The 23924-nt window shown below is 50.4% G+C and overlaps 12 protein-coding genes across 12 annotated transcripts, besides 1 other annotated feature; 8 read left to right on the forward strand and 4 right to left on the reverse strand.

Annotated features, from left to right (window-relative positions):
* Positions 1–166: 166 nt before the first annotated feature.
* Positions 167–681, forward strand: ARB_01450 (uncharacterized protein; the record flags this gene model as incomplete). The annotated part of the gene is made up of 2 exons (XM_003012144.1): positions 167–379; positions 424–681. 2 exons carry the CDS (start codon positions 167–169, stop codon positions 679–681), a joined length of 471 nt encoding a protein of 156 aa, XP_003012190.1.
* Positions 682–1076: 395 nt separating this feature from the next.
* On the forward strand, positions 1077–2126 carry ARB_01451 (uncharacterized protein; the record flags this gene model as incomplete). The annotated part of the gene is made up of 2 exons (XM_003012145.1): positions 1077–1212; positions 1378–2126. The coding sequence occupies 2 exons, from the start codon at positions 1077–1079 to the stop codon at positions 2124–2126; spliced, it is 885 nt and encodes a 294-aa protein (XP_003012191.1).
* Positions 2127–2355: 229 nt separating this feature from the next.
* ARB_01452 (uncharacterized protein) lies at positions 2356–6114 on the reverse strand (the record flags this gene model as incomplete). Its single annotated transcript, XM_003012146.1, has 8 exons — positions 2356–2769; positions 2827–4592; positions 4710–4793; positions 4838–4941; positions 5026–5096; positions 5145–5180; positions 5353–5835; positions 5932–6114. The coding sequence occupies 8 exons, from the start codon at positions 6112–6114 to the stop codon at positions 2356–2358; spliced, it is 3141 nt and encodes a 1046-aa protein (XP_003012192.1).
* A 252-nt stretch (positions 6115–6366) lies between these two features.
* ARB_01453 (uncharacterized protein) lies at positions 6367–6546 on the reverse strand (the record flags this gene model as incomplete). Its single annotated transcript, XM_003012147.1, has 1 exon — positions 6367–6546. One exon carries the CDS (start codon positions 6544–6546, stop codon positions 6367–6369), a length of 180 nt encoding a protein of 59 aa, XP_003012193.1.
* A 120-nt stretch (positions 6547–6666) lies between these two features.
* ARB_01454 (uncharacterized protein) lies at positions 6667–8512 on the reverse strand (the record flags this gene model as incomplete). Its single annotated transcript, XM_003012148.1, has 3 exons — positions 6667–7219; positions 7356–7943; positions 7977–8512. 3 exons carry the CDS (start codon positions 8510–8512, stop codon positions 6667–6669), a joined length of 1677 nt encoding a protein of 558 aa, XP_003012194.1.
* Positions 8513–8826: 314 nt separating this feature from the next.
* On the forward strand, positions 8827–9277 carry ARB_01455 (uncharacterized protein; the record flags this gene model as incomplete). Its single annotated transcript, XM_003012149.1, has 2 exons — positions 8827–8952; positions 9041–9277. The coding sequence occupies 2 exons, from the start codon at positions 8827–8829 to the stop codon at positions 9275–9277; spliced, it is 363 nt and encodes a 120-aa protein (XP_003012195.1).
* Positions 9278–10283: 1006 nt separating this feature from the next.
* Positions 10284–11931, forward strand: ARB_01456 (MAP kinase MpkC; the record flags this gene model as incomplete). The annotated part of the gene is made up of 6 exons (XM_003012150.1): positions 10284–10301; positions 10465–10866; positions 10942–11181; positions 11258–11301; positions 11360–11459; positions 11530–11931. The coding sequence occupies 6 exons, from the start codon at positions 10284–10286 to the stop codon at positions 11929–11931; spliced, it is 1206 nt and encodes a 401-aa protein (XP_003012196.1).
* A 183-nt stretch (positions 11932–12114) lies between these two features.
* Positions 12115–12426, forward strand: ARB_01457 (uncharacterized protein; the record flags this gene model as incomplete). The annotated part of the gene is made up of 1 exon (XM_003012151.1): positions 12115–12426. The coding sequence occupies one exon, from the start codon at positions 12115–12117 to the stop codon at positions 12424–12426; it is 312 nt and encodes a 103-aa protein (XP_003012197.1).
* A 522-nt stretch (positions 12427–12948) lies between these two features.
* Positions 12949–13032: a sequence feature (Short protein (ARB_01458, EFE31558.1) was converted to a misc_feature.).
* Positions 13033–14812: 1780 nt separating this feature from the next.
* On the forward strand, positions 14813–16749 carry ARB_01459 (uncharacterized protein; the record flags this gene model as incomplete). Its single annotated transcript, XM_003012153.1, has 5 exons — positions 14813–15223; positions 15298–15509; positions 15566–15744; positions 15835–16399; positions 16452–16749. 5 exons carry the CDS (start codon positions 14813–14815, stop codon positions 16747–16749), a joined length of 1665 nt encoding a protein of 554 aa, XP_003012199.1.
* A 1015-nt stretch (positions 16750–17764) lies between these two features.
* ARB_01460 (LAlv9 family protein) lies at positions 17765–18755 on the forward strand (the record flags this gene model as incomplete). Its single annotated transcript, XM_003012154.1, has 5 exons — positions 17765–17826; positions 17930–18034; positions 18157–18399; positions 18470–18497; positions 18552–18755. 5 exons carry the CDS (start codon positions 17765–17767, stop codon positions 18753–18755), a joined length of 642 nt encoding a protein of 213 aa, XP_003012200.1.
* A 295-nt stretch (positions 18756–19050) lies between these two features.
* ARB_01461 (uncharacterized protein) lies at positions 19051–20441 on the forward strand (the record flags this gene model as incomplete). Its single annotated transcript, XM_003012155.1, has 2 exons — positions 19051–19182; positions 19248–20441. 2 exons carry the CDS (start codon positions 19051–19053, stop codon positions 20439–20441), a joined length of 1326 nt encoding a protein of 441 aa, XP_003012201.1.
* Positions 20442–21130: 689 nt separating this feature from the next.
* Positions 21131–23536, reverse strand: ARB_01462 (uncharacterized protein; the record flags this gene model as incomplete). The annotated part of the gene is made up of 3 exons (XM_003012156.1): positions 21131–21319; positions 21382–23288; positions 23437–23536. The coding sequence occupies 3 exons, from the start codon at positions 23534–23536 to the stop codon at positions 21131–21133; spliced, it is 2196 nt and encodes a 731-aa protein (XP_003012202.1).
* Positions 23537–23924: the final 388 nt, after the last annotated feature.

Raw genomic sequence — 23924 nt, forward strand, 5'->3', positions numbered from 1 at the left:
GGCAGAGTTTCCAAATCACGTGCTATCGAGATTAGGTTCAGGCCTTTTTATGGTTGAGACTCACCTTAGGACGACCTCAACGCTTGATATTAACAGCAAGCCAGGCCGAGCAATTTTTTTTTTTTTTGGCTCGGTTACAGGCTGTCATTGGTGACAGGCAAAAGCAATGGAGTCTGCGGAGGACGTTGTTGCAACTGCTCTTGACACTGTAAAATCTGCTGCTTTAACTCCCACTGAGCACTTGCTGTTGAAACGATTCTTGGATAAGGCCCAAGACTCGAGCTGTGCAGCTATATACCTCCTGCGAAAGGTGGAAGAGAACCCAAGCCGCAGCGTTGAAGCAAACCTACGTGAATTCAAGAAAGACTGGAGGCGATTGGTTACTAAATGTAAAGCTCCGGTGGATAATACTATTCAGATTAGAAGCTAACTATGGTGCTTGAAGTCACAAAACAAGAGGATATACCATTACCATCGCAATGTCTCCTAAAAAGCCGGGATATGCAGAATTGCTGTTGCATGGTCAACCGTCGTGGACGTCTCGCTGCGAATGCAACATTTAATGTTGAACCCGCATGGATTATACCCCCTTCAATCTTCCATGACGATGAATTGGCATATGAGGTGGGTAGCCCTCACCGCTGTCGGGTCCTTGGAATACTCTCGTCTAACAAGAAGTGACGGTATCTTCAGAGCCCACTGCTTTCGATTTTGGAAGCCTTCTTAACCCCTGATGTAGTTCGTTGGCTACGGGGCATGCTAGAAAGTTGTACCGAGCCAAAGAATGCACTACAGAATCTATTGCTCCTGTCACCCTCGGTCCAGTCCGCTTTTCGAGAAGGTCATCTAGAGATTACGAGGGGGTTAGGCCCTGTTCCACCGAAGAAGATAGAGCCAGATGCGAAAAGCGTTCATGTTTGTCCTACCAGCCTATCATTAATCGAGTATCTTGGGTAATGGCTTGATACTAAGAGACTGATATCTAGTATTTGGCGATCGCCCTTGCACCCGGAGAACGCCCTGATCTTACCCTTAGCAATGGAGAGCCATTGAAAGACGGCCCCCATATGTTCACAATGTACACCCGGAACCCTTCATTATACCCCTTGCCTAGTGAGGAGTTACTCCAGATACATTCCAAGATTGCTACTGCATTACATCTTTTCTCTGTTGAAGATGATATTTCTCTCGGCTGGCTGCGATCACCTTACAGTAAGATTCACAATTAAAATTCAACGGTATAAGGGAGATTGAGAACTATCAACTAATACACCAGGATAATAATAGTTTCTCTAAGCAAGACAGTCTGCCAGTATATTCGCAGCTGCTGGCACTTTGTACCCAAACCAATCCGGGTATGGTGCTACCTTTTTCTAGCTCAGATTAGCAAACGATTCTACCCGTATCGGGGTTCGTTAGTACAGCAACTTCCATTCGGACTATACATGAAGAACTGTCACCGGGCTCGATATAACGAAGTAAAAGCCCTTCAGATCATTGAACAGCACACATCGATACCCGCCCCGCTATTCATAGACACATTCGAGCATCAGGGAAAAGTCATGCTGGTAATGACTCGGGTGAGAGGCCAGCAATTGCAGGAGGTATTCTACCGGCTATCGTACCCGGAACGCACACAGCTCTCAGCAGACCTGCACTCAGCCATCAAACAACTCCGAGCAATCCCAAACACCACCCCCCACCGCTTTGCTAATGTTCTAGGCGGTCCACTTCTGGATGTACGCCTACCGGACTCTCACGACCGGGCGCGTGGGCCCTTTGACAACGAGTTGGATTTCCACGACGCGCTGATCCACAAGTTTATCTTTGCCGAGACGAAACAGGCTGTTGCTCACGTTCACTCCCGATCGTATCGGTCGTTCTTCTCGCATGCTGATTTGAACTTTTATAATATCATTATTGAGCGTGGGAAGTTGTCTGGTATCGTGGACTGGGAGTGTGCGGGATATTATCCTGAATACTGGGAGTTTACGAAGGGGATATATATTATAGAGGGAGCGGCGGATAGGGAGAAGATTATACGAGATGCGTTTCCGGATGAAGATTACCAGGATGAGCTTGAGGCTGAAAAGGTGTTGTGGTTCGCTGCGCCGCCGTGGGTCTAGCTGGCTTCTTGACTCGGGAGTTTGAATATCAAGTTGAGATAGATCAATTAACTGCTATTTGCTATTCTGTCTGTGCTTGCTATAACAAGCACTGCTCTGTATCTGGGAACAATTTTACCACGAAAAAAACAACGACAAATTAGAGATCAACAAAGATAAAGGAAAATCATCATCCTCCCCCTTTTCACTTCCTTTCATCACATCACATCACATGTTCAAGTAAGTAATTTTACTTGGTAACGTCCAAAGGCTCGATGTTCCAAATACCCTCGGCATACTCGGCAATAGCACGATCAGACGAGAAGAAACCCATCCTGGCAACGCTCAGAATGCTCTTCTCAACCCATCCGTCCTTGTCCTTGAAGGCCTCGTCAATGATATCATGCGTCTTGACGTAGGAATTGAAATCGTCGGAGACAAGGTAGTAGTCGCCATGCTGGGTGATCGAGTCGATGATTGCCGAGAAGGAGTTTGCGTCGCCGAAGGTGTTGGCGCGGATGGCGTCGAAGACGGCGGACAGCGAAGGGTCAAGGGTGATGCTTGAGGGGTTGTAGACGTGAGCGTGGCGAAGGTCCTCGACGTCTTCGGCCAGGTTGCCGAACAGGAAGATGTTGTTTTCGCCGATTTCGCGGGTGATTTCGATCTAACAGCACAGGTTAGCAATGGATAGGGAAGGTAGAATGAATATAAGGAGACTTACGTTGGCACCATCGCAGGTTCCGATGATGAGACCGCCGTTAAGGACGAATTTCATGTTACTTGTTCCACTGGCCTCGGTGCCGGCGGTGGAGATGTGCTCGCTGATGTCGGAGGCAGGGCAGATGATTTCGGCCTTGCTGACGTTGTAGTCTTCGATGAAGATGACTTTGAGCAAGTCGCCGACGTCCGGGTCGTTGTTGACCACTGCGCCCACGCTGTTGATCAAGTGAATGATCGTCTTGGCCATCCAGTATCCTGGAGCAGCCTTGCCGCCGAAGATGGAGACACGGGGGGCCAGTTTGGAGCGTTCCTCGGGGCTCATGGCCTTGATGCGGAGGTAGCGGTGGATGACACCCAGGATGTTAAGCTGCTGACGCTTGTACTCGTGGAAACGCTTGACCTGGATATCGAACAGGGCCTTGGGGTTGACTTTGACGCCCGTGGTTTCGAGGATGTGTTTGGCCAGACGCTCCTTGTTGGCGGTCTTGATGGCAGCCCACTCGGTCTTGAACTCCTTGTCGTCGATGAAGCCTTCCAGCTTGTCGAGCAAGGTGAGGTTCTTGAGGAACTCGTGGCCGCCGAGCTTGGAGGCGATGAGGTCTGAGAGTCTGCGGTTGGCCTGGTGCAGCCAACGGCGAGGGGTGATGCCGTTGGTGACGTTGCCGAACTTGTCTGGCCCGTAGATGGTGACGAAGTCCTTGAAGATGGTGGACTTGATGAGGTCGGAGTGCAGTTCGGCGACGCCATTGACCTTGTGCGAGCCGATGATGGCGATGTGAGCCATGCGGACCATCTTGGGCTGGGTCTCTTCGATGACGGAGACGCGGCTGAGCAGGTCGTGGTCCTTGGGGAACTTGCGCTCGACGTGCTGCAGGAAGGCCATGTTGATCTCGTAGATGATCTGGAGGTGACGGGGCAGCAGGTTCTGCATCAGTGGGACAGACCACTTCTCCAGTGCCTCGGGGAGGACGGTGTGGTTGGTATAGCCGAAGGTGTTGGAGACGAGACGCCAGGCCTCGTCCCAGTCGAGGCCTTCCTCATCGACTAGGATACGCTGGAGCTCGACAATGGCTAAAGTAGGATGGGTATCATTGAGCTGGATGGCGACCTGGTCGGAGAACTCGCTCCAGGGCCGCTTGGTCTTCTTGTAGCGACGGACGATGTCGAAGAGCGAGGCCGCGCACCAGAAGTACTGCTGCTTCAGACGTAGCTCCTTACCCCTGTCGAGGTTGTCGTTGGGGTATAGCACGGCGGAGATGGTCTCGGCACGCTGCTCGTCTGCGACGGCGCTCTCGTAGTCTCCGGCATTGAAGCGCTGGAAGTCGAATTCACCGCTGGCGGCCTTGGAGGACCAGAGACGCAGGTTGTTTGTGGTGGGCGTCTGGTAGCCCGGGATGGGCATGTCGTAGGCGACGGCCTGGACGATCTCGCCGTCCTGCCATGAGTGGACGGTCTTGCCGTTCTCATCCTGGTACTTGCGGACCCATCCGTAGAACTGGATGTCGACGGTGACGTCGTGGCGTGGGAACTCCCAGGGGTTGAAATCGAGCCAGTAGTCTGGAACCTCGATCTGGTACCCGTTGACGATCTCCTGCTTGAAGATGCCGTAGCGGTAGCGCAAGCCGTAGCCCCAGGCCGGGTAATTGAGCGAGGCCAGGCTGTCGAGGAAGCAGGCAGCCAGACGACCGAGGCCTCCATTGCCCAGGGCAGCGTCGTTCTCCTGTTTGATGATGTCCTCGACGCGGAACCCGAGATCGCCCAGCCCATCTGGTTAGTTATGACGTAACATTAGCACTTGACTTAAAAGCAGAGGAACTTGGGGGGCATTTGTTGCTCCATAAGATAAACTCGATAACCGGGATTTGGATACGAGTGAGGGCGCACCTTTGGCGAGGTCCTTCAGGCCGACATTGAGCATGGCATTGTCCAGGGCTCGTCCCATGAGGAACTCCAGCGAGAGATCTCCGTCTATTAGCAGGTGATAATAAATTAAGCCAGAGAGGGGGGCTTACAGTAGACTCTCTTCTGGTCCTTGAAGGTCTGGCGCTGCTGGGTCTTGTTCCACTCGACGACCAGGCGGTCCCTAAAGGCCAGGGCCGTCGCCGAGTAGGCAGCTCTAGTTACCCAGAAGTATCAGCATTCATGGTCTTCTGTTGGTAACTAGCTAGTTACTCCGCAGTCTTGCATTTTGCCAACGTACACTTCGTCACAGTTGAAGATGGAGCGGGCCAAGCTGGTCTCGACATGGCGGACGACCTCGGACTGCAGCAACTAGTCAGTAGAATATCTCCAAGCAAAAGACAGCCAGGGCCAACAAACCTCGAACTCCTCCTTGGTCTCGAATTCCTTGGGGGCCTATTCCCGTCAATTTAGTCGGTTAGTTAGGAACTTGGTAGTTAACTAGCTGGTCAGATGGTGTATTCGCTGCTGCATCCTTACGTATTTCTTCCACCTGCACCACCGTTAGTACCCACAGCACCACACAAGTAAACTAGAGTAAAAACTAGAGCAGACAGGGAAGACTCACGCAGCTCGCTGGGGCTCGGGGATGCTGGCCTCGACGGACTTGATGTCCTTGGGCCCAAAGCCGGTGAAGGTCCGCTTGTGCTTGGGACGCGAGAAGCCTGGTCCGACGGGGCCCTGGAGGTCTGAATGCGGAGCCCCGACGGACGGCCGGCGCTCTCGAGGTTGGTGGGAGGTGTCGATGCCAGGAGCCATTTTTCTCTGTTCTCTGCTCTTGAGTCTTTTCTCTTCTAGCTTCGTCTGTGGTGATGTTGGGTGGAGTTGTGGTGTTTGGTGTAGTAGTTGGTTGGTGATGGATGTAGAGGCGTGCGGGCAGAGGGGCAGCCAGGACGAGAAGATGCAAAAGTCGCACAGCCTGGAAGAAGAAGAAGACGAAGAAGAAGAAGAAGACGAAGAGAAGAAGAAGAATGAGAAGCTCTCTTAAAGTCGCAGGCCGGGAAGAGACGAGCTTATCAAGTTCGAGGTCGGCGCTGGTGGCGACGGCAAGCTAAAGGTGAAGGTAACTTGTAAGTATCCTTGCCCGGGCAGCACAGCTTGCATGAGACGGTTAGACAGACAGACCTGGCTGACAGGCACATATAACCATTAGATAGACAGGATAGACAGGATGGACAGAGATAGACAGAGAGATAGACGGCGGATTAGCAGTCTCCGGGTTCCATATTGCAGTAGATGAAGCCGGACATCCCTCGACGGGCCGGCGTCCGTCTTCCTTGTCTGCCAGGTAAATCTCGCAGCATCCAACAAGGAGCTGGCCAGCCAACATCAACATATAAATAGCAAGGTTGGACAGTTTTAGTTACTTTTACTACGTAGCTTAACTCTGCTTTAGTTGCTTGGTCTGCGGGCTTCTTGTTACGAGCTGGAGAAAGATGGACATGAGATGCTGAGCTTAAGCTTAATCTAGATGAGCTGGAGGGAGAAGTCAGGGCGAAGAGAGAAGCGGTAGTTTAATAGCACATCACAGATGGAAGATAGAATGTCAAAGTCGAGACACACAGAGAGAGAGATAGATAAGTTATAAGAGAGAGAGAGAGACGGGGTTCTCGTACATCATCACGATAAAAAAAAAGGGGGATAGCAAGAAGTTAAGGAGGAGAAGAAGGAGAAGGAGAAGAAGAAGAAAAAGGGGGTGGGTTCGTTTTTTCTTTTTGGCAGAGGCAAGGAAGAAACAGGGTAGATGGAGAGGTTGGAACATGGCGTAGTCGAGGAGGCATGGTAGGAGGATAGGTAGAGAGGTAGAGAAGGTAGAGGAGTAGGTCGGGTGGAGGGGAGGAATGATATTAATGTAGAGGTGGGTTTGGTCGTGAGTGATGCATTAACCGAATAGTAAAAAAGTAGTAAGGAAAGTGAGTAGTAAAAGGGACGAACCAAGAAAGGGGGAGGCGTCTTTTTCAAGGGAGGAGAGAGAGAGAGAGAGAGAGAGAAATCGAATAGATATAGTGCAGTGCTTGGGCGGGCGTGCAGCGTCATAAGGAGAGTGAGAAGAGAAGATATGAAAACGAAAGAGAAAGGCAAAGAAACTCGCTGATGAGATGAAGATGACCGAGGAAATAAAGGAAATAGAAAAAGGAAATGGAATGGAATAGAAAAAAAAAGAGGACGCCGCGCCGGTACAGTGTCGTCCCGTTTGGTAGATGAGAGAGTAAAAAAGAAGAGAGATGGGAAAAAAAAGATAAAACACGGCAGTAAAACAGACAAGAAGAGAGGAACAGACAGAACAACAGTGAACGCCGGTTGAAGTCAAAAAGTCGTGGGTATGTAAGTGGTATCTCATGAAGTAGAAGCGGGAAGTAGTAATGGTGGTGGTGGTGGCGGTGGTAGTCGGATAGAAGAGAGGTAGGGGGACGAGGTTATAATATTCCGGAGTCCTTGAGGGCGTTTTGGAGGATGGTCTCTTTGACGGCGGCGAAGACCAGCCGGATATTCGACGTGTCGGTTGCTTGTGTCAAACTACAGCAAGTTAGTATAAGACTTAAAACTGTAAGAAAGGAAGTATATACGCACTGAGGATAGAGGTTGAGATGTGCGCGGTTGACCTGGTTGAAGCGCCAGAGCAGGTACTTGGCCGCGCGGTTGACGTCGTTGCCGCCGGAGTAGTCTGGGAAGTACTTGTTGAGCGGGGAGCGGCCGAGTTTCTGGCGGAAGAGGTCGACCTTGTTGAGGAAGAGGACGATGGAGGTGCGCATGAACCAGCGCGAGTTGACGACGGAGTCGAAGAGGACGAGGGACTCCATCATGCGGTTCTGGTTGCTTTCTTCGAGCAGGACCTGGTCGTATTCGCTGAGGGCGACGCAGAAGATGATGGAGGTGACGTTTTCGAAGCAGTGGATCCATTTCTTGCGTTCACTGCGTTGGCCGCCGACATCAAACATACTATCGAATGTTAGTATATTTATATATATATATATATAGATATATATATAGATATAATATATGACGTACTGGATGGAGAGCTGGCCCATGGTGAACCTGGTCTCGTAGATGCCGGTGGTCTTTGTTCGGGCGCGCAGGACGTCAGCCTCGTTGGGGATGTAGTCTGGCATCGTTATCCGCTTTGCTTCCTCGAAGAAGCTATCTGCTATTAGCATATAACTAAATATTTATTATATGATAAAGAGGACGTACTACGGGGCGGAGTCCATGAGGTAGAACTCGTTCTGGCGCTCGAGGACGGCGGGTATGCTGGGGTCGTTCCAGAGGTATGTGATGGCGTCTCCGACCTTGAGCTCGAGGGCGACGTTTGGGTCCGGGTCGATGTTGTAGTCGAGCAGGTAGTCCATGAAGTCGCGGACTTTGGCGCTGGAGGGCTGGATCTCGAACTGGTGCATGGCCCAGACGAGCGATTTGGCGCAGTCGAGCAGGTTCTTGTAGACGGTGAGGCGGTACATGGACAGCTCTTCGACGGAGTAACCGTTCTGGTGGATAATCTTCATCTGCTTGACGATGGTCGACTTGCCGCTCTCGCCGGAGCCTGCACCTCTTAGTACGGCAATCATGAGTTGAACAATAAGAAGAAGAAGAAAAAGATAATACCTAAGAGGAGGATCTTGCACTCCTTTTTGAGGCGCTTCATGTCTTCCTCGAGGACTCTGTCTATGGCCTGGCTCTTCTTCTTCTGCTCCATGATCTCGTCCGACCCGCTGCCGGCCGAACTCAGACATCCTCCCATCCTGTCCGGTGGAGACACGGTGACTGAATGATAGGGGAGGCAGGCGATATAGCGGGAGGCCGGGCGTGATGTCTGTAGATGTGAGATAGATGCAATAACTAGTGTGATGTTGAGGTGGTGTCGTTAGTTGTTACGAGGCAGGCTATGCGGAGGAGGAGGAGGCTGCAGGGCGACGGCGACGGCGAAGGCGAAGGGCGGCCGTCACAACAAAGACGGTCTTTGTCCTCTTTATTCTTTATGCTGGAGGTCCTTCGTCTTCTGTCTGTCGATGGACTATGGGACTGTGTGTCTGGTCGTGTGTAGGCGATGGTGGTGACAGGCGACGGTGGATCCTGGGCCGGCGAGACCCCAGCGGCGGAGGGAGGAACTCAAGGCCAGCAGCGCATGGACGACGCCTGTCTCTCGTCTCGCTGGCTGGCTGGCTGGCTGGCGGTCGCTGGTCGCCGGAGTCTTGTCGCAGGCGGTTGACCTGGTTGAACTGTCTCGCGGCGGATGTCGGAGGACGGGCTGCTGGACGTAGAGGAGACGAGGAAGCCAGCTGAGAGAGAGCAAGCAGAGAACAACAACCAGAGAAGAGACAGCAGAGAGTCAAGAGTCAAGAGTCAAGAGGAAGAAGAAGAAGAAGAGAAGAGAGGAAGAAGAAGAAGAAGAAGAAGACAGTAAGAGAGAGAGAGAGAGAGCGAGAGAGCGAGAGAGTGACGAGAGTAAAGAGAGAGAGAGAAAGAAGAGAAAAAGCAAGGAAAAGGCGGGCTGTTAGGTAAGCGTATTACCCACCGTTACCCGCAGAAGTTGGCAGGCGGCGAGGGGGCAGCGGGCGGTATCTTACAGGACGTTACGCCAGATTTACGGTGAGCCTGACTGAGACTACAGAGAGACTTATAAGAGACTTATAAGAAGACTTGAAGAGGATATTAAAGAAGATATTAAAGAGAAGAAGAAGATGTAAGAGAAGATGTAAGAGAAGATGTAAGAGTAAGAGAAGAAGAGAAGAGAAGGGAGAGACAGGGAAGACGACGAGATCTTGCGTCCGTCGCTTGCCCCGGCCATGCCATGTGGAAGCGCCAGGGATGCTCCGTAGGCTGAGGACTGGCTGGGACTGGGACTGGACTGGGACTTCTTAGCAGGCGCAGTAAGGTAAGAAGATGGCAGAGGCAGAGTCGACGACGAAGAGCCTGAAACCTGACCGAGGGACGCAGTTCGAAGTCCTCATTCCTCAGTCCTAGCTGAGCTGGCCGTTTCAGCCTTGGGCCAGGACAGGCCGCTCGCTCATCCTCTAGTATCCTCCGGTCTATCCTCTGGTCTATCCTCCGCTGCTCATCTGCCTCTCCTCTCCTGCCTCTCCTCTTCTGCTTCTCTCTTCTCTCCTCTCAATGGACGCGGCTGCTGCACCTGAAACATGGAGGTTCTCCTGCACCGTCCCGAGCTGCCTCGCTGCCTCGCTGTCCCCCTTAAAACCGCCCTCTGACCCCAGCCAACCAGCAGCCCTCAGCCAGCTCCCAAGCCCTCTCTCTCTCTGTTTGACAGTGACCTTAAACACTCTCTTAGTTTAAGTCACAGTACTAACTAGTTAGTTAGCTCTATGATGTAAACCGGGGGAGGGAAGAAACTCGGGGCGGGACAAAGCTCAAGCTGTCTGCTTCAGGCTGTCTGCTCCGAGGCGAGCGAGGTGGCGACGCGGAGAGGCCTTTCGACCCAGGCAAGCCAGACTTGTAGACGGTAGAACCAGAGCTGCAGCCTTGGTGGACTCGATACTCGATAACCTAATGGCCGACGGAGCAGAGGTCGGCAGATAGTTGCTCACTGTTCGTTGCTCGTTGATATCTACAGTCAGTCAGTTGTAGTCAGTAGTCAGTAGTCAGTGTAGCCAGTAGTGGGATAACTACTTGCTTCATCTCCATCGCATCCATCGCATCTCCATCGCCCTAGTCTAGTCATCTCATCCAGTCCACCGGCTTCCCGGCCCTTAGCTGCGCTGGCCTATTGCTTAGGGTTGCCTTGCTTAGTCTCTGCTGCTGCTTGTTGCTTGTCGCTGCGAACTTGCTGCTCACTGGGCCGCCCCTCTCTTCCTCTCTCTCTTCTCTCTCTCTCTTTGCTCCTCCACTTCCACTTCCACTTCCACCTTTTCCACTCAACTCAACTCAACCTCCATCAGCCATCGCCATCGCCATCAGCCACATCTCCTCCGGCCAGCAACACCTTCAACCGATAACTAGCTACTCTTTCGACTTCGACCTCGACCTCGACTTCTACCCCTCTATCGATATACCTGCGTGCTTCGGCCGTCTTCATCATGGCGGAGTTCGTGCGCGCCCAGATATTCGGCACCACCTTCGAAATTACCACCAGGTACGTTCTGCAGCTCAGCATCAGATCGAGATGGAGATGATAAAGATAGCATAAGACGCCTACTGACTGCCGCAGATACTCGGACCTGCAGCCGGTGGGCATGGGCGCCTTCGGTCTTGTCTGGTAGATATCCCCAGGTCTACGCCAGTACCCTCCTCCTCCCCGCGGGCTAACTCTCTGTGCAGCTCCGCCAAAGACCAATTGACAAACCAGGCCGTCGCCGTCAAGAAGATCATGAAGCCGTTCAGCACGCCTGTCCTAGCCAAGCGGACCTACCGAGAGCTCAAGCTGCTCAAGCACCTGCGACATGAAAATGTACCTCCCCATATAATAATAATAATAACAATAACAATAACAATAACAATAATATATATATACTAACTTCTTACAGGTCATCAGCTTAAGCGACATCTTCATCTCGCCGCTCGAAGACATGTAGGTGCTCTGCCTGCTCCTCCATCAGCCGCGCACATCTACTGACACTCGCCCGCAGATACTTCGTCACAGAGCTGCTCGGCACCGACCTCCACAGACTGCTCACCTCCCGGCCCCTAGAAAAGCAGTTCATACAGTACTTTCTCTACCAGATCCTCGTACGCCTCTCTGAATACTGAATACGTCAATACTGAATACGTTAACGGAATGACTGCTAACACCGTCTAGAGAGGCCTCAAGTATGTACATTCCGCCGGCGTCGTCCACCGAGACCTCAAACCAAGCAACATCCTCATCAACGAAAACTGCGACCTCAAGATCTGCGACTTTGGCCTCGCCCGTGTCCAGGACCCCCAGATGACCGGCTACGTCTCGACGCGCTACTACCGTGCCCCCGAGATCATGCTGACATGGCAAAAGTACGACGTCGAGGTCGATGTCTGGAGTGCGGGGTGCATCTTCGCCGAGATGCTGACTGGTCGACCGCTCTTCCCGGGCAAGGATCATGTCAACCAGTTCTCCATCATCACCGAGCTGCTCGGGACGCCACCAGACGAGGTCATCCAGACTATCGGTTCTGCCAACGTGGGTGCCTTTTCTCTCTATTTCAACTTTTCTTCTACATTCTAGACCTAGACCTTCGAACTAACCCGAGCAGACACTCCAATTCGTCCAGTCTCTTCCCAAGAGACAACGACAGCCACTCAGTGAAAAGTTCAAAGATGCAGACCCCCTCGGTATATACCTCTCTCCAACCGTGCCTGTCAATCAGACAAAGACTAACCCCTTCTAGCCGTCGATCTGATTGAGAAAATGCTCGTCTTTGATCCCAGAGCACGAACCAGCGCTGTCCAGGCTCTGGCCCACGAATACCTTGCTCCTCACCACGACCCTACAGACGAACCAGAGGCCGGCGAACGCTTCGACTGGTCCTTCAACGACGCCGAACTCCCCGTCGATAGCTGGAAGATCATGATGTATGCGGAGCTCCTTTCGCCTCTTTCCCCCTCCATCAACAACAACACCAACAACAACAACAACACCACCACCACGAGTCCCCTCACAATACCAATGCCACCACCACCACCGCAAATACCACTAACCCAGCCACCTCAAATACCCTGAATACCACTCCCTCTTTTCTTTCCCCCTTCCCTACTCTTCATTGTTGCTGGACAAGTTTTAACGCTGACTTGTCTAGGTACTCTGAGATTCTCGACTATCATAACGTCGACCAGGTTTCACAGGAGTACACCGAGCCCCAGCCGCCCCCAATAGATATGGCAGCCACCGCCTCAGTGTCCCATCCCCAATAATACACTGGGTGCAATCCGCGCCATTAATGCATTATTCATAATGACAATACATACATTAAGAAAAAGTGAGGAAAAAATAACTCGGATGAGAAATGGGGAAAGAAAAGCAATAAATGCAACAAAACGTTGATGGGAGAGCAATGACCGTCTAATAGAAACGAAAAAAAGCAACAGAACAGGATAGGATATCGAGCAGGCAAACAAAACACAAAATAAAAAAAAATTACAAGAAATTCGAAAAAAAAAAATTACCGCCGAAGCATGATAAATATATACGAAGCAGAAAAAAAAAAACAAAAACAAAAAAAAGGTATGCGTGGGAGAAACATTGATGAAAGGGGAAAAAGAAAGGAAAAATGATAATAAAAAAAGGAAGAAGAAGAAGAAGAAGAAGAAGAAGAAGAATTGGGCGTGAAGTAGACGGCGACTAGAGACGATCGTTTCATCCTCATGCGATCGTGCGGCCAGTCCCAGCCTAACTAACTAGCCTTGCCTGTCCAGTTCGCCGACCACCACCAGCAACGCCAGCACCCAGCACCAGTCATCGAAACCCGAAACTCAGCACAGCAAACCAGCGGAACCAGATCCCCGACCCTGACCCCGATACTGCTTCTCCTCCATTCCAACTCATGGCCTCCCCCCCTTTTTTTGCTTGAAACTGTCAATATTTACCCTCAGGTAGCAAGTCATTCTTACTACGTCAGATACCTTGTTTTTTGATCCCCGCCGTTACATACATATACATACGGAGTACCTCCTGCACATCTGTCTCTCCTCCCCCATCCCCATTAATTACCGGCACAGCACCAGCACTATTTTATGTCTATGTCTTTTTTTGCTTACTTATGCCTGTCTATGCTTATGCCTATGTCTTATCTATACACTTGTTGCTTGTTCATTTTCCTTTTTGCTTCTGTGAATTGGCTGAGAAGGGCCAGGCGAGTCAACCTTGGGAACGGGAAACGGGAGTGAGAGATGTTTTACGTTACTTACATAGGGCTGGGTGGCTGACTGACCGACCGACTGAACTCGCTTCACCTGACTTGACGGCATGGCAATGGCATGACATGGCATGGCAATGGCTGGCTAGCTGGCTGGCCGGATAGATGGATGGAATAACTTGCTTTAAAACATACCCTTTTTCATAACGGAGTACCATCCGTCCATATCATACATATTTCAACCTGCTTGCTTTGCTTTGCTTTGCTTTGCTTGCTTGCTTCCTCTTGCTGTATACATGCCTTATCTCCGTACGTAGTAGTATGGACTGAGCTGGATGCATTCACCTGAGACGAACAAGACGAGTTATATACCACCTGTACGTACATTCGGATAATACTTGTGCATACCATTATTGATTGACCTCTTGACTTACTCCGTATTTGCTTCTTTCCGCCGCTTAACTAGTCCCGTCCCCAGCTCCAGTTCCGCTTCCTGCATATTTGTTATTCGCCAACAGCCAACAGTCTCCCTACAACTAATAACCACTAACTGTTCGCTGGCTGTTTTTCCCCTGGCCTAACTCAGTTACGTTACTTACCGCGCCGTGTGGCTTGATGTTAAAAATTCCTTTTTACCTATATTCCACAACCCCCCCTTTTTCCCACCTGTGTTTGCGCCCTTGGGATTATCAGTTGCTGATCTTCGTCTATCTTCAACGAGCGTATGTGTATGCGTCGTACCTTAGCTTCCATCCTCCACTTTTCTCCGGTTCCTGCATGTGTTGCTGCATACAGATGTCTGTTGCATGGTACGGAGTATGGAGTACGGCAAATCAAGGAAGAGCTGGTAACTTCGAACGGTCGGGAGATATCTTTAATTGTAATAGTTACTAAGGAGTAGAAATGAATCACTTTATTTGACAAATGCTATGGGAAAAGGCCTTATCGTGATGCTGGGCTGGAGGGCTTTGCTTTGGTAGTTGAAATGGTTATGCATGGCCGGAGATATGCTTAGTTAACTTATGTGGGCGGGATAACTAGGGGCCCTTGATTTACTCGTATCTTCTACAGCGAAAGTGGTGGATTATCCGACAGATTAATCCATAATTGAATTTGCATAGTAATCAGGTCGACCAGAATTCTAGTCCATAGTTCTATGGCTGTCCGCGGCTGCAGCGGCTTTGCCGGCGTTGACCTCGCCTTAGATCAAATTCTAGACCTCAAATGGTCAACAGTAACTACAGTAACTATACAATGAAGACCACGACATTGATTCAACGACTTGCAGCTACAAGCCTGAGCTCACCAAAGACCTATAGGAGATACCATCTTCCATCCTCGTCAGGCCCCAGCGGACAGCCACCCTCGATATCGGACCAATATGACAAGTTCTACCGGTACACAAGCGGCCGCTGGCTCTGGGACGAAGAAAAGCAACTCCAGGACCGATTCACACCGTTCAATGTACCGGAGCTCCAGCGTATCGCGGCCACAAGCATTAAAGCCAACAAGTGCGTTGCCATGACGAACCTGGCAGAAGGCTCTTTTAACAAGACCTTTCATCTCAAGATGGACAACGGGTCTACTCTCGTTGCCAGGATACCTCACCCCATTGCAGGACCGAAGTACTATACCACTGCATCAGAAGTCGCCACGATGGATTTTGTAAGACCAAAGTTGCTTTTCTTGCCTGTAGCGGGTTGTTTGGACATCGTTTGTTTACTCTACTTCTACTACAGGCTCGTACAGTGCTCCAGATACCCGTCCCGCAGGTCTATGCGTGGAGCCCACACGTCGATAACCCCGTTGGCGCCGAGTATATCATCATGGAGGAAGCTGTGGGGACAAAACTAGAGGATGTATGGCATGATCTGTCTCTAGAAGACAGACTTAAAATCGTAGAGGATCTGGTATCGATTGAAAGTAAGCTTCTTTCGGTATCTTTCAGCAGGTAGGAAATAATTCAGGAATTAATTTCGATAAACTGCAACTGACTCGAGACTTTAGATATGGGAATCTCTATTACTCTGGCCAGGCAGTCCCCGGGGCTGTGGTCGCTGATGTTGTGAATGATACAACACCGGCGCTTAAAATGGACGTGAAGAAGCGGTTTTCCATTGGCCCTGCTGTAGCAAGGGATTTCTGGACCAAAGAACGTTCTCTGATGGATATAGATCGGGGTCCATGTAAGTCAATTTTATCTCTATACTTTCACTACTTTCTTACCGTTTAAATTCGTTCAGGGCACCATCCACATGAATATGCGATAGCTCTAGCACGCCGTGAACAGAAGTGGATTGAGAAATACGCGGTTCCCGAGCCTGCCACCGACCCATCCACGACCCCTACAGCACAAAATTCCCCTGAAGCCCATCTTTCCCTTCTCAGAAAATATCTACAAGTGGCCCCTTATCTTCTGCCCACAGACGACCCAGATCTCGTTGCATCTACCATCTGGCATACAGATCTCCATGCCGGCAACCTCTTTGTGGACAAAGGCCATATCACTAGTGTGATTGATTGGCAGCAAGCTTGGGCTGGGCCCCTAGTTCTTCAAGGCCGTCACTCACGTCTAGTTAATTATGACGGGGAAATAATTTTGAAACCGCCGCCGAATTTCAAGGAGCTTGAACCAAGTGAGAAGGCCCGGCTGAAAAAGCAGATCGCCAGTTCCAGAATTCTTTATCTTTATGAACTGCAGACAGCGAAACGCAACACTAGTCTCAACAAAGTATTCCGTTTGAAGTTCGGGCGAGTAAGGTGCCAGCCTATAAGCTTTGTTGGCGACACCTGGGACGACGATATTCTGCCATTGCGCGAATCACTGATAAATGTGGAAAGGTACGTTGTGAATAATCGGTCATTTGAATTACAGTATCTGATATATATATAGATATTGGCATGAGCTTGGCTTCAACTTTGCGTGCCCAATTCACTTTACACAGGACGAGCTCCGGAGACACGTAGAGGATGGAGAAGGATGGAATGAAGCGCAAGACTTTTGGAAAGCTATAGCGGGAATCGTCGCGCGTGATGGATGGACTCCACACAGCATGTATGATGAGGCTGTGGCTCTTTTTGCAGAACTCAGGGAACTCGGGTTAAAGAACATGAAGGGAAAGGCGAGAGATGAATTTGAAGCACTGACACGGTGGGCGGAGAGCTCTTCCCAGAGCCATAATGAAGGATGATACCCATCACTTCAGATGTCCAAGTAACCCGTGGAATTCTGGGTCTTAACGATCATCAAAGTCCTGCAGTGGCGTGACTGCGGAGAAGCGGACTGCCTGACGTCACTGCAGCGTCTATGGCGTCTACGGCGTCTACCCTGACAGCTACGCAAGGTAATTATCAATACCCGGAAGACCCTTTCCTATGCTAACGGACACACGGGGAGACATTGAGAGATCCTTCAGAGGGGTAGCGAGTGTGGTAGCGAGGGCCTTCAATCTGCCCTATGAGCATCCAGCACGACCCGAGCATCCTCCAGGATCAGATGAAACTTGAGCTTGAGCTAGCTACCGGCTAAGTAGCTGGCTGTAGCTAGTTATATATCCGAGAAGGATCTGAGAATGAACCGGCCAGGGGGTCGACCAGGTGGCTATAGGGGTATGGCAGTTTTCACCTTCAACGCATGACACTCTTCTGGCCATGTTTGAGGATCAATGAGGAAAATGCCGATGATCCAGATGCTGGTAGCAGCCATGATGGCAGCATGAATCCACGGCTGCTCAATGAAGGGTATTCAGTCGTGCAATCAGGGCAGTGCATGAGATCGTCATTGACAGAGATGAATTTTATAGTTACGGCCAGGCTCGTCTGGGGGTCTCCGGTGGTGATAGTGAGCTAGTCAGTCAACTAACTAACCAGTTAACAGGATATTCCCTGTCATTCATGATAGTTATGGTCTAAGTAGAACCTCGTAGTCGAGTACTCCGTAGTCTGTTCGATATCTCTTCATCCTTGCCCTTATCCCGGCTGTTATGCATGAGAGTTCGTGGGCGACTTCAAATTCCATCCCACGCCGGAGGTGGAAAATCTCCCTCCGCCACGCCCCGACCCGACATCTGGATACCTGGTTGGAAGCTTCACAGTCGACCAGGCCGGGGTTGGCGAAGAAAAAAGACCAAGAGGAAGACTCCTTGCCTCTCGTCCGGTCTCCTGCGATTTACCAGCTATACAGACTGCTTTCAATGAAGCTGTGACATGGGCAGCGGCAAGGTCCACCAGGAGCCCATCGTGCTCGTGGTCGATTTCCACCATGCAAGGTGAGCCCGCGCCCGCCTACCTTTCCCCATTCCTCTACCGCTGGATACATGCTATACCAGCGCACTAAGAAGAGGCTATGCTAACTGCTTTTGCTCCGTATAGAGGCCCCGAGGTCGAGTTCTGGTTCTGCGACGATGGCGTCGACCCCGTGAAGAAGAATGACTGGGCATTGCTGCCGTTCATGGCGCTGTCGGACGGAGCTCATGCGTATGGAACACCTTCGCCCGTTGCCGTAGCTCGCTAGCTAGTGAGACAAGCAGCTGAATAAAGAGAGGGAAGAGGCTTGGGAAGCGGGAAGCGGGAAGCTGACTCGGGACGCATTTCATTAGGTCTACGGAAGACTTCTCCTACTTCACGCTGCAGTGCAAGGAGACCGAGAGTTCCCCGGCTACCTCTCTGTTCGGCATATCTTGCACCACCCAGCTCGACTCGGACAAGCTGATCAATCGCCCGGCGGAGGTGACGCGGTCGACGGTGCAGAAGGCGGTGGTGGCTATCATAAACGAGCCTAGACATCTGGGCCAGCTGAGAGAGAAGTTGTCGATAGTCACCTCCGCATGGTTTGCTCAACGGTACGCTTCTTTTCCTCGAATACGGAGTAATGAGGCTAAGATGATCACTGACCCCGGTTATCATATATAGGGACTTTACCGATACGGATATCCTCCAGGTATGCGGGACATCGTGACGTCAGATTGTTTCAATATGCTAATCCTGTGGGTAGAAATTCTGGGAAGGATTGAAGATCAGTTTGAAAAACGAAGATTTGCACAAAGACGAGCATTTCGGCCTTTCTTTACGAGAGATGATACATGAATTCAAGCACCAGACTTTAGTTTTGTTTAAGTGTCTATTATTACAGCCAAAGGTAAGCTATTCATCCATCACCTTTGACTATATATCTATCAAATACGAGCGTTACAACTAACTTCTTTCAAGATGCTATTTTTTGGTTCCAGATGCGAGCGTTTATGCATGATACAGTTCTCATTAATTTCATTGATACCCGGCCTTATACATAATCTTCAGGACTGCGCTGATCCTGCCTATGACTCCTATGCGCAGACGGTTGAGAAACCGAGCTCGCTTAAAACTAGCGAGAGAAGTTCACGTAAGGCTGTCCATTTCTTGGATTTATATTGAAAACGGGGAGTATCTAATATGGATTTCTGTCAGTCCTTGCATATATGGGGCTCCCGCTTCAGATATTCGGCAAGGGGAGCATGTTTGGACCGTATACGCCGCTTCAACAGCTGGATCTTCTCGCCGACTACGGAACAAAATCGTACCTTGTTGGCTCGACCAACTCGCTGCTCTTGCAGCAAAAGGATCGATACAGCGATATACTAATAAACGTAATTGATTTCCAAGATTGCCTTAATCCGCCACATTACTCCGTACTGACTTATAGTTTATATAGCTTGACGAGGATACGGTGAACATATCGTCTCCATCGCTGCGGGCGGCCCTAGCCCTTTCGGCTGCTGATCGCCGATGGATCGATTTCCTCACCCAGACAATAAACGATACCTGGGATGAAGCACATCCTGCACAGCCAAAGACCCACGGATACATGGGATCTGAAGAGTTCATCCGTCTCCAGTTTGAAGAATACCTTCTGGCTCTGATTTCATGCGTAAAATACCACGATGAGATAAATTCAGGAGGCGCAATTAAACAGCCTGCCAATGACATCGAGGGCGATCCTGCGCTGGATTTTAACCTCGACTTCATCGAACACTGGCGCCATACCCCTAACTTCGCGCTCTTTGACAAACTCACTTCTGACGCCCTGCTCTTCTCCGTCGTCGAGCCACGCCACCCGTGTGCGGGCGGGCTCGGGATTGAGGATATCCAACGGCGGCTGGCACAGCAAGTTGCAGATCTACACCTCGACGAACGAGTGCGCGAAGGTCGCGAAACACTCAACAAACATCTTGCCACGGGTCATCAGAAGGTCACCACGGCCTTCAACTCTCTCTGGGCGGAGCTCGAAGCAAGACGCGAGGCTCAAAGGAAACGCAACGAAGAAAGGGCAAAGCAAGCAGCAGCAGCATCCATCACTGCGGCGCTGGATACAAGCCAAGCCAACAACAATAATGACAGCAGCAAGCAAGAAGCGGGCCCTGCTTCTCCGCCCCCAGCTTCACCCACCCCATCGACATCCGGGTGGTCCTTTGCTGCGCGAAAAGCTCCCGCTGTGGACCTGACGCAGGCCCAAGCCACTGTTTCCGCGGCTGGCCAGCGAGCTTCCGCATACTTTAGTTCGTGGGGATCGTGGGCGAACGAGCGTCGCAAGGAGTGGCAGACAAAGAACACGAGTACGGGCGCAAGTCCCGTTTCATCTCCGACAGCCACCGGAACGCCCAGAGCGTCGATGACGAGTACCTATCACGAGAGACGATCGATGGAGAGCTCGACGAAAGGTCCTGTTATGACTGAGATGAAGGAGATGCAAGCCAAGGAAGACGTTGATCGGCCGGGGTCTTCGAGACCCCAGAGCAGCGACCAATCAACGGAGAAGGACCATATAGATGCTGTGTTGGAGAGTGATCCTCTATCTTCGTCTTCTCATGGAGCAGGCAAGGCTCCTACGACCTCATCCTCAGGATAAAAATTCATACATATATTTGTTGATTTGAATTGGATATATTTCTTCCTTAGCTTCTGGCAAGGCACATATATTGGATAGGTAGTTTGTTTGAAATTAGCGTTCTACAATGCATTACCTTATTGAATAAAAGACCTTTTTGCTTCTCTACAAACAAATACCTACAGCCATGAGATGTTAGATCAGCAACATAGAAGGGAGGTTTGTTTATTTTTGTACTCTAGAGCACGTATAGCTGATTCAGAAGTAACCTAGTGTGAATGTGAAATGGCAGGCTGCTCACTGAGTGCAGCAAGTTAGGCAGATCAGTTGTAGGAATGAGAGGAAGAAGGAGAAGAAGGGGAAGGAGAGGAAGATAAGGAAGATGAAGGGGAGAGTCAAAAGGGCAACTAGCAAGAGAGAGAGTGAGGGTAAAACATATGTCTGCGTATGTAGTGGCTGCGCAGTAACAAAACAGTCTATTGGTGTACTCCCTCTTCCAACCCACTCCCCCCTTTATTATAATTCCGCGCGCTGCCAAAATAGCAATAACAGAAAACCACCTGTACGTATGATACAAGGAGGGGAGGGGGGAAGGGGGGAGAGGGAGTGTAGACCAGAGTATGTTGCGCATAGGAAGGATATTTAAGTCATTGGATCATATACCGTGAGGGCGAATTTTGTGGTTTGTGGTTGGTTGGTCAGTCGTTAAATTACGCGATGTACGATATTTCATCGCCATCCAGACGCTCGATATATTCTTTCTCCATCAAGCCTTCGATATTCTTCTTTATATCGGATATTTTGGGTGGGAACCGAGCGCTGACCTGCTGGATGACTTCTTGAACAAGCTGGACGTGCTTCATGCGCTTGCGGGACTTCATGATACGCACAATGGCAGACTGCAAAAAAGAAGTTAAAAAGGTGAAAATAGAACAAAAGGGATTGTAAATAGTATTCTTACCTGAAGAACCAATTTTCTGTCCTCCTCGACGGTCTTGTGTGTGTCCTCTGCCTCATGCTTCTGTTCAGACTTGACTTGAATGTTCAAGTTAACCTTAATCTTCTTTGCTTTAAAATGGTAGTTTAGTGCGTAGGAAGTTCCTGGACCAGGCTTTGCGTTCTCTGGAGAAGGAATGAGAACCTTTGCCTTGACGAAGATGCCAAGATTGGGGTCTAGAACATCGGGGGAGAGGGCAGTGGCCTTTTCGATCTCGGAGTATTCAAAGACATCGCTGTCATTGTAGAGTAGAAGAATGCCCATTTGGTAGGTCGACACCTGGAAAGTGTATGGGACTTTGGTGTTCTTGACATAGTTTGCTTTGATTTCGCCCTTGCACAGCTGCCAGAGCCAGGTCAGCTTACGACCGCTGTGCTTGTCAAAGTAGAACGACTTGAAGCGCTCGACTGTCTTGTTGATGACCTGAGGAGGGATAAACTGTGTTGAAGGGGGGTTAAGGGGCCAGAAGCCAGTACCAAGGATCTGGAAGTGAGGGTCGACCATTTTCTTGCGGTCTTCTTCGTCGAAGGTTCTCTCCTGCCACTCGCGGTAGTTGGTGTTTAGATCCTTTGAGATCTGGATATCCTGGAACATTCGCTGGAGTTTGTTGGTGTACTCGAACCCACAGGCTTCCTTCAATTTGCTAATCATGCTAGTTTCAGCATCATCAGAGACAGAGCTGACATGGACGAGTCGTTTGGCGAGCATTCGAGAGTAGAACTTCTGGAAGACATCCTTGTCTTCGATGTATTTGAAGACGGTCATAATCTGGACGAGAAGCTCCTCGAGCTCCGACTCTTCGGATGACTTGGAGCCCTTCTTGAGAAGGGAATCGGTGTATCTCGCCAGCAGCTCAGGGGATTTGGTTGAGCTGGTAGTGCAGAGGGCATTGCGGTTGACGAATTCGCGGCAAGCATTGTCTAAAGACCGAACAAACTCTGTCTCGCCAGCAAATGCTTCATCCACCATGGATCGGTACTTGCCATGTACCTGGAGCAGAGAGTCGACATAAACTTTCGGGTCAACGCCTTCACTCCCAGCGGAGGCTACCTTAGCGATTGCCGACAGGCCAGCCTTTCGGACGTGGGTCTCAAATCTGTTCCTCAGTGGGTCCAAGCCGTCCTTTATTTTTGACAGCAGTCGGTACATTCTGGCAAGGTCATCTTGTCGTTCAGCATCCAAGAGGGGTTGGAACTCGTCCCGTATAAGGTTGCAATGCGAGGTAACTAGAACATCCAAACATGTTTCTGTTAAATTCTTGGTAACGTCTGGGTGGAGGTATAGGTCGATGCGAGCACGTTCTTCCTCTAGGCGAAGCTCTGCCTTCTTCATGTATTCGACAACGCTGTTTTCGGCCACGAAGCGCTTTGACTCCCTGTCATAGTAGACTCTGGTGGCCTCGATGAATGGCTTCTCAAAGTAGTACTGGTAGACAACGAGAGTCGACTTGGAAGTATCGCTCTCGTCCAGGCCAAGGGAGACGAATGAGTTGACGATGTGCTTTATCTGGGACTGTTCGATGGTCTCGCCGTTACGCTGCTTCTCGATGAGGCCCAGCACAGCGCTCATGACATTTTCGTGGACGAGTCTGAAGAAGTCCTCCTTCCACCTAACGAGGTGTAGGGTGTACACATCGTAAATGTCCTTTTTGCCCTCATCGACTTCTCGTTTCACCCAGTGACGATTTAGATATCTAAAAAGATGGTTAATATATTTGGCGGCTGTAGTGTATCGAGTCCATTCTCTAATGTAAAATGAAAGGAGGGGTTCGTCAGTGTGGCTAAGGGAGGCTTCGTAAACACCTCCAAGATGACGGGAGAGATAGTGTCCAAGAAGGTTGTAAAGCTCTTCACCTAGCAGATGTGCTGTAACTATATTGTCAGCTAAGCTTCATTTGGTTTCAGGCTGACAGCTGACAGCTCACCTCCTCGCGTGTTATGGGCGGACGTATTGTGGCTTGTGAATGCCTTTTGTGAAGTACAGAAGTTGTGGACGGCACTGTTGATAGTGATTAGTTACCCTGTCTCTCTGGCTGGCTATCGAAAGTGAAATAAGGGGAGAACCAACGTGTAAACACCCATGTACTGGAAACGAGGTTAGCTATATTAGTTGCCAGCATGTAATATAACAGAGGAACACAATCTGTCCCGCTCACAAAAAAACATTGAGGAAGTCTTACAGAAGCCATATCAATACCACTGTTCAGATCAGTCATCACCCTCTCGATTCCCTGCTCGAGAAAGGTCCATCTATAGGCGAGACGTAGTCAGCTCACGCGTTCACCGCAATACTGCGGAGGGGGGAAGCTCAAAAAAAAACCCACGTTTCGTCCAGGTCATCTCGATGGGGCGTCGTGAATTTGGGTGGAGGCATATCTGTTGACGCTGTCGGGGGATCTGAGAGACAGAGACAGTGTAGAACAAGGGCAGACAGAGGGAGTCACTCGAGGAGCAGCTGGGGGTCTCTCAGGGGAGAGAGAGGGCACGCAGCAGAGCGTTGGTTGTCAC

Source organism: Trichophyton benhamiae (assembly GCF_000151125.1).
Source record: "Trichophyton benhamiae CBS 112371 chromosome Unknown contig00178.8, whole genome shotgun sequence".
Taxonomy (NCBI): domain Eukaryota; kingdom Fungi; phylum Ascomycota; class Eurotiomycetes; order Onygenales; family Arthrodermataceae; genus Trichophyton; species Trichophyton benhamiae.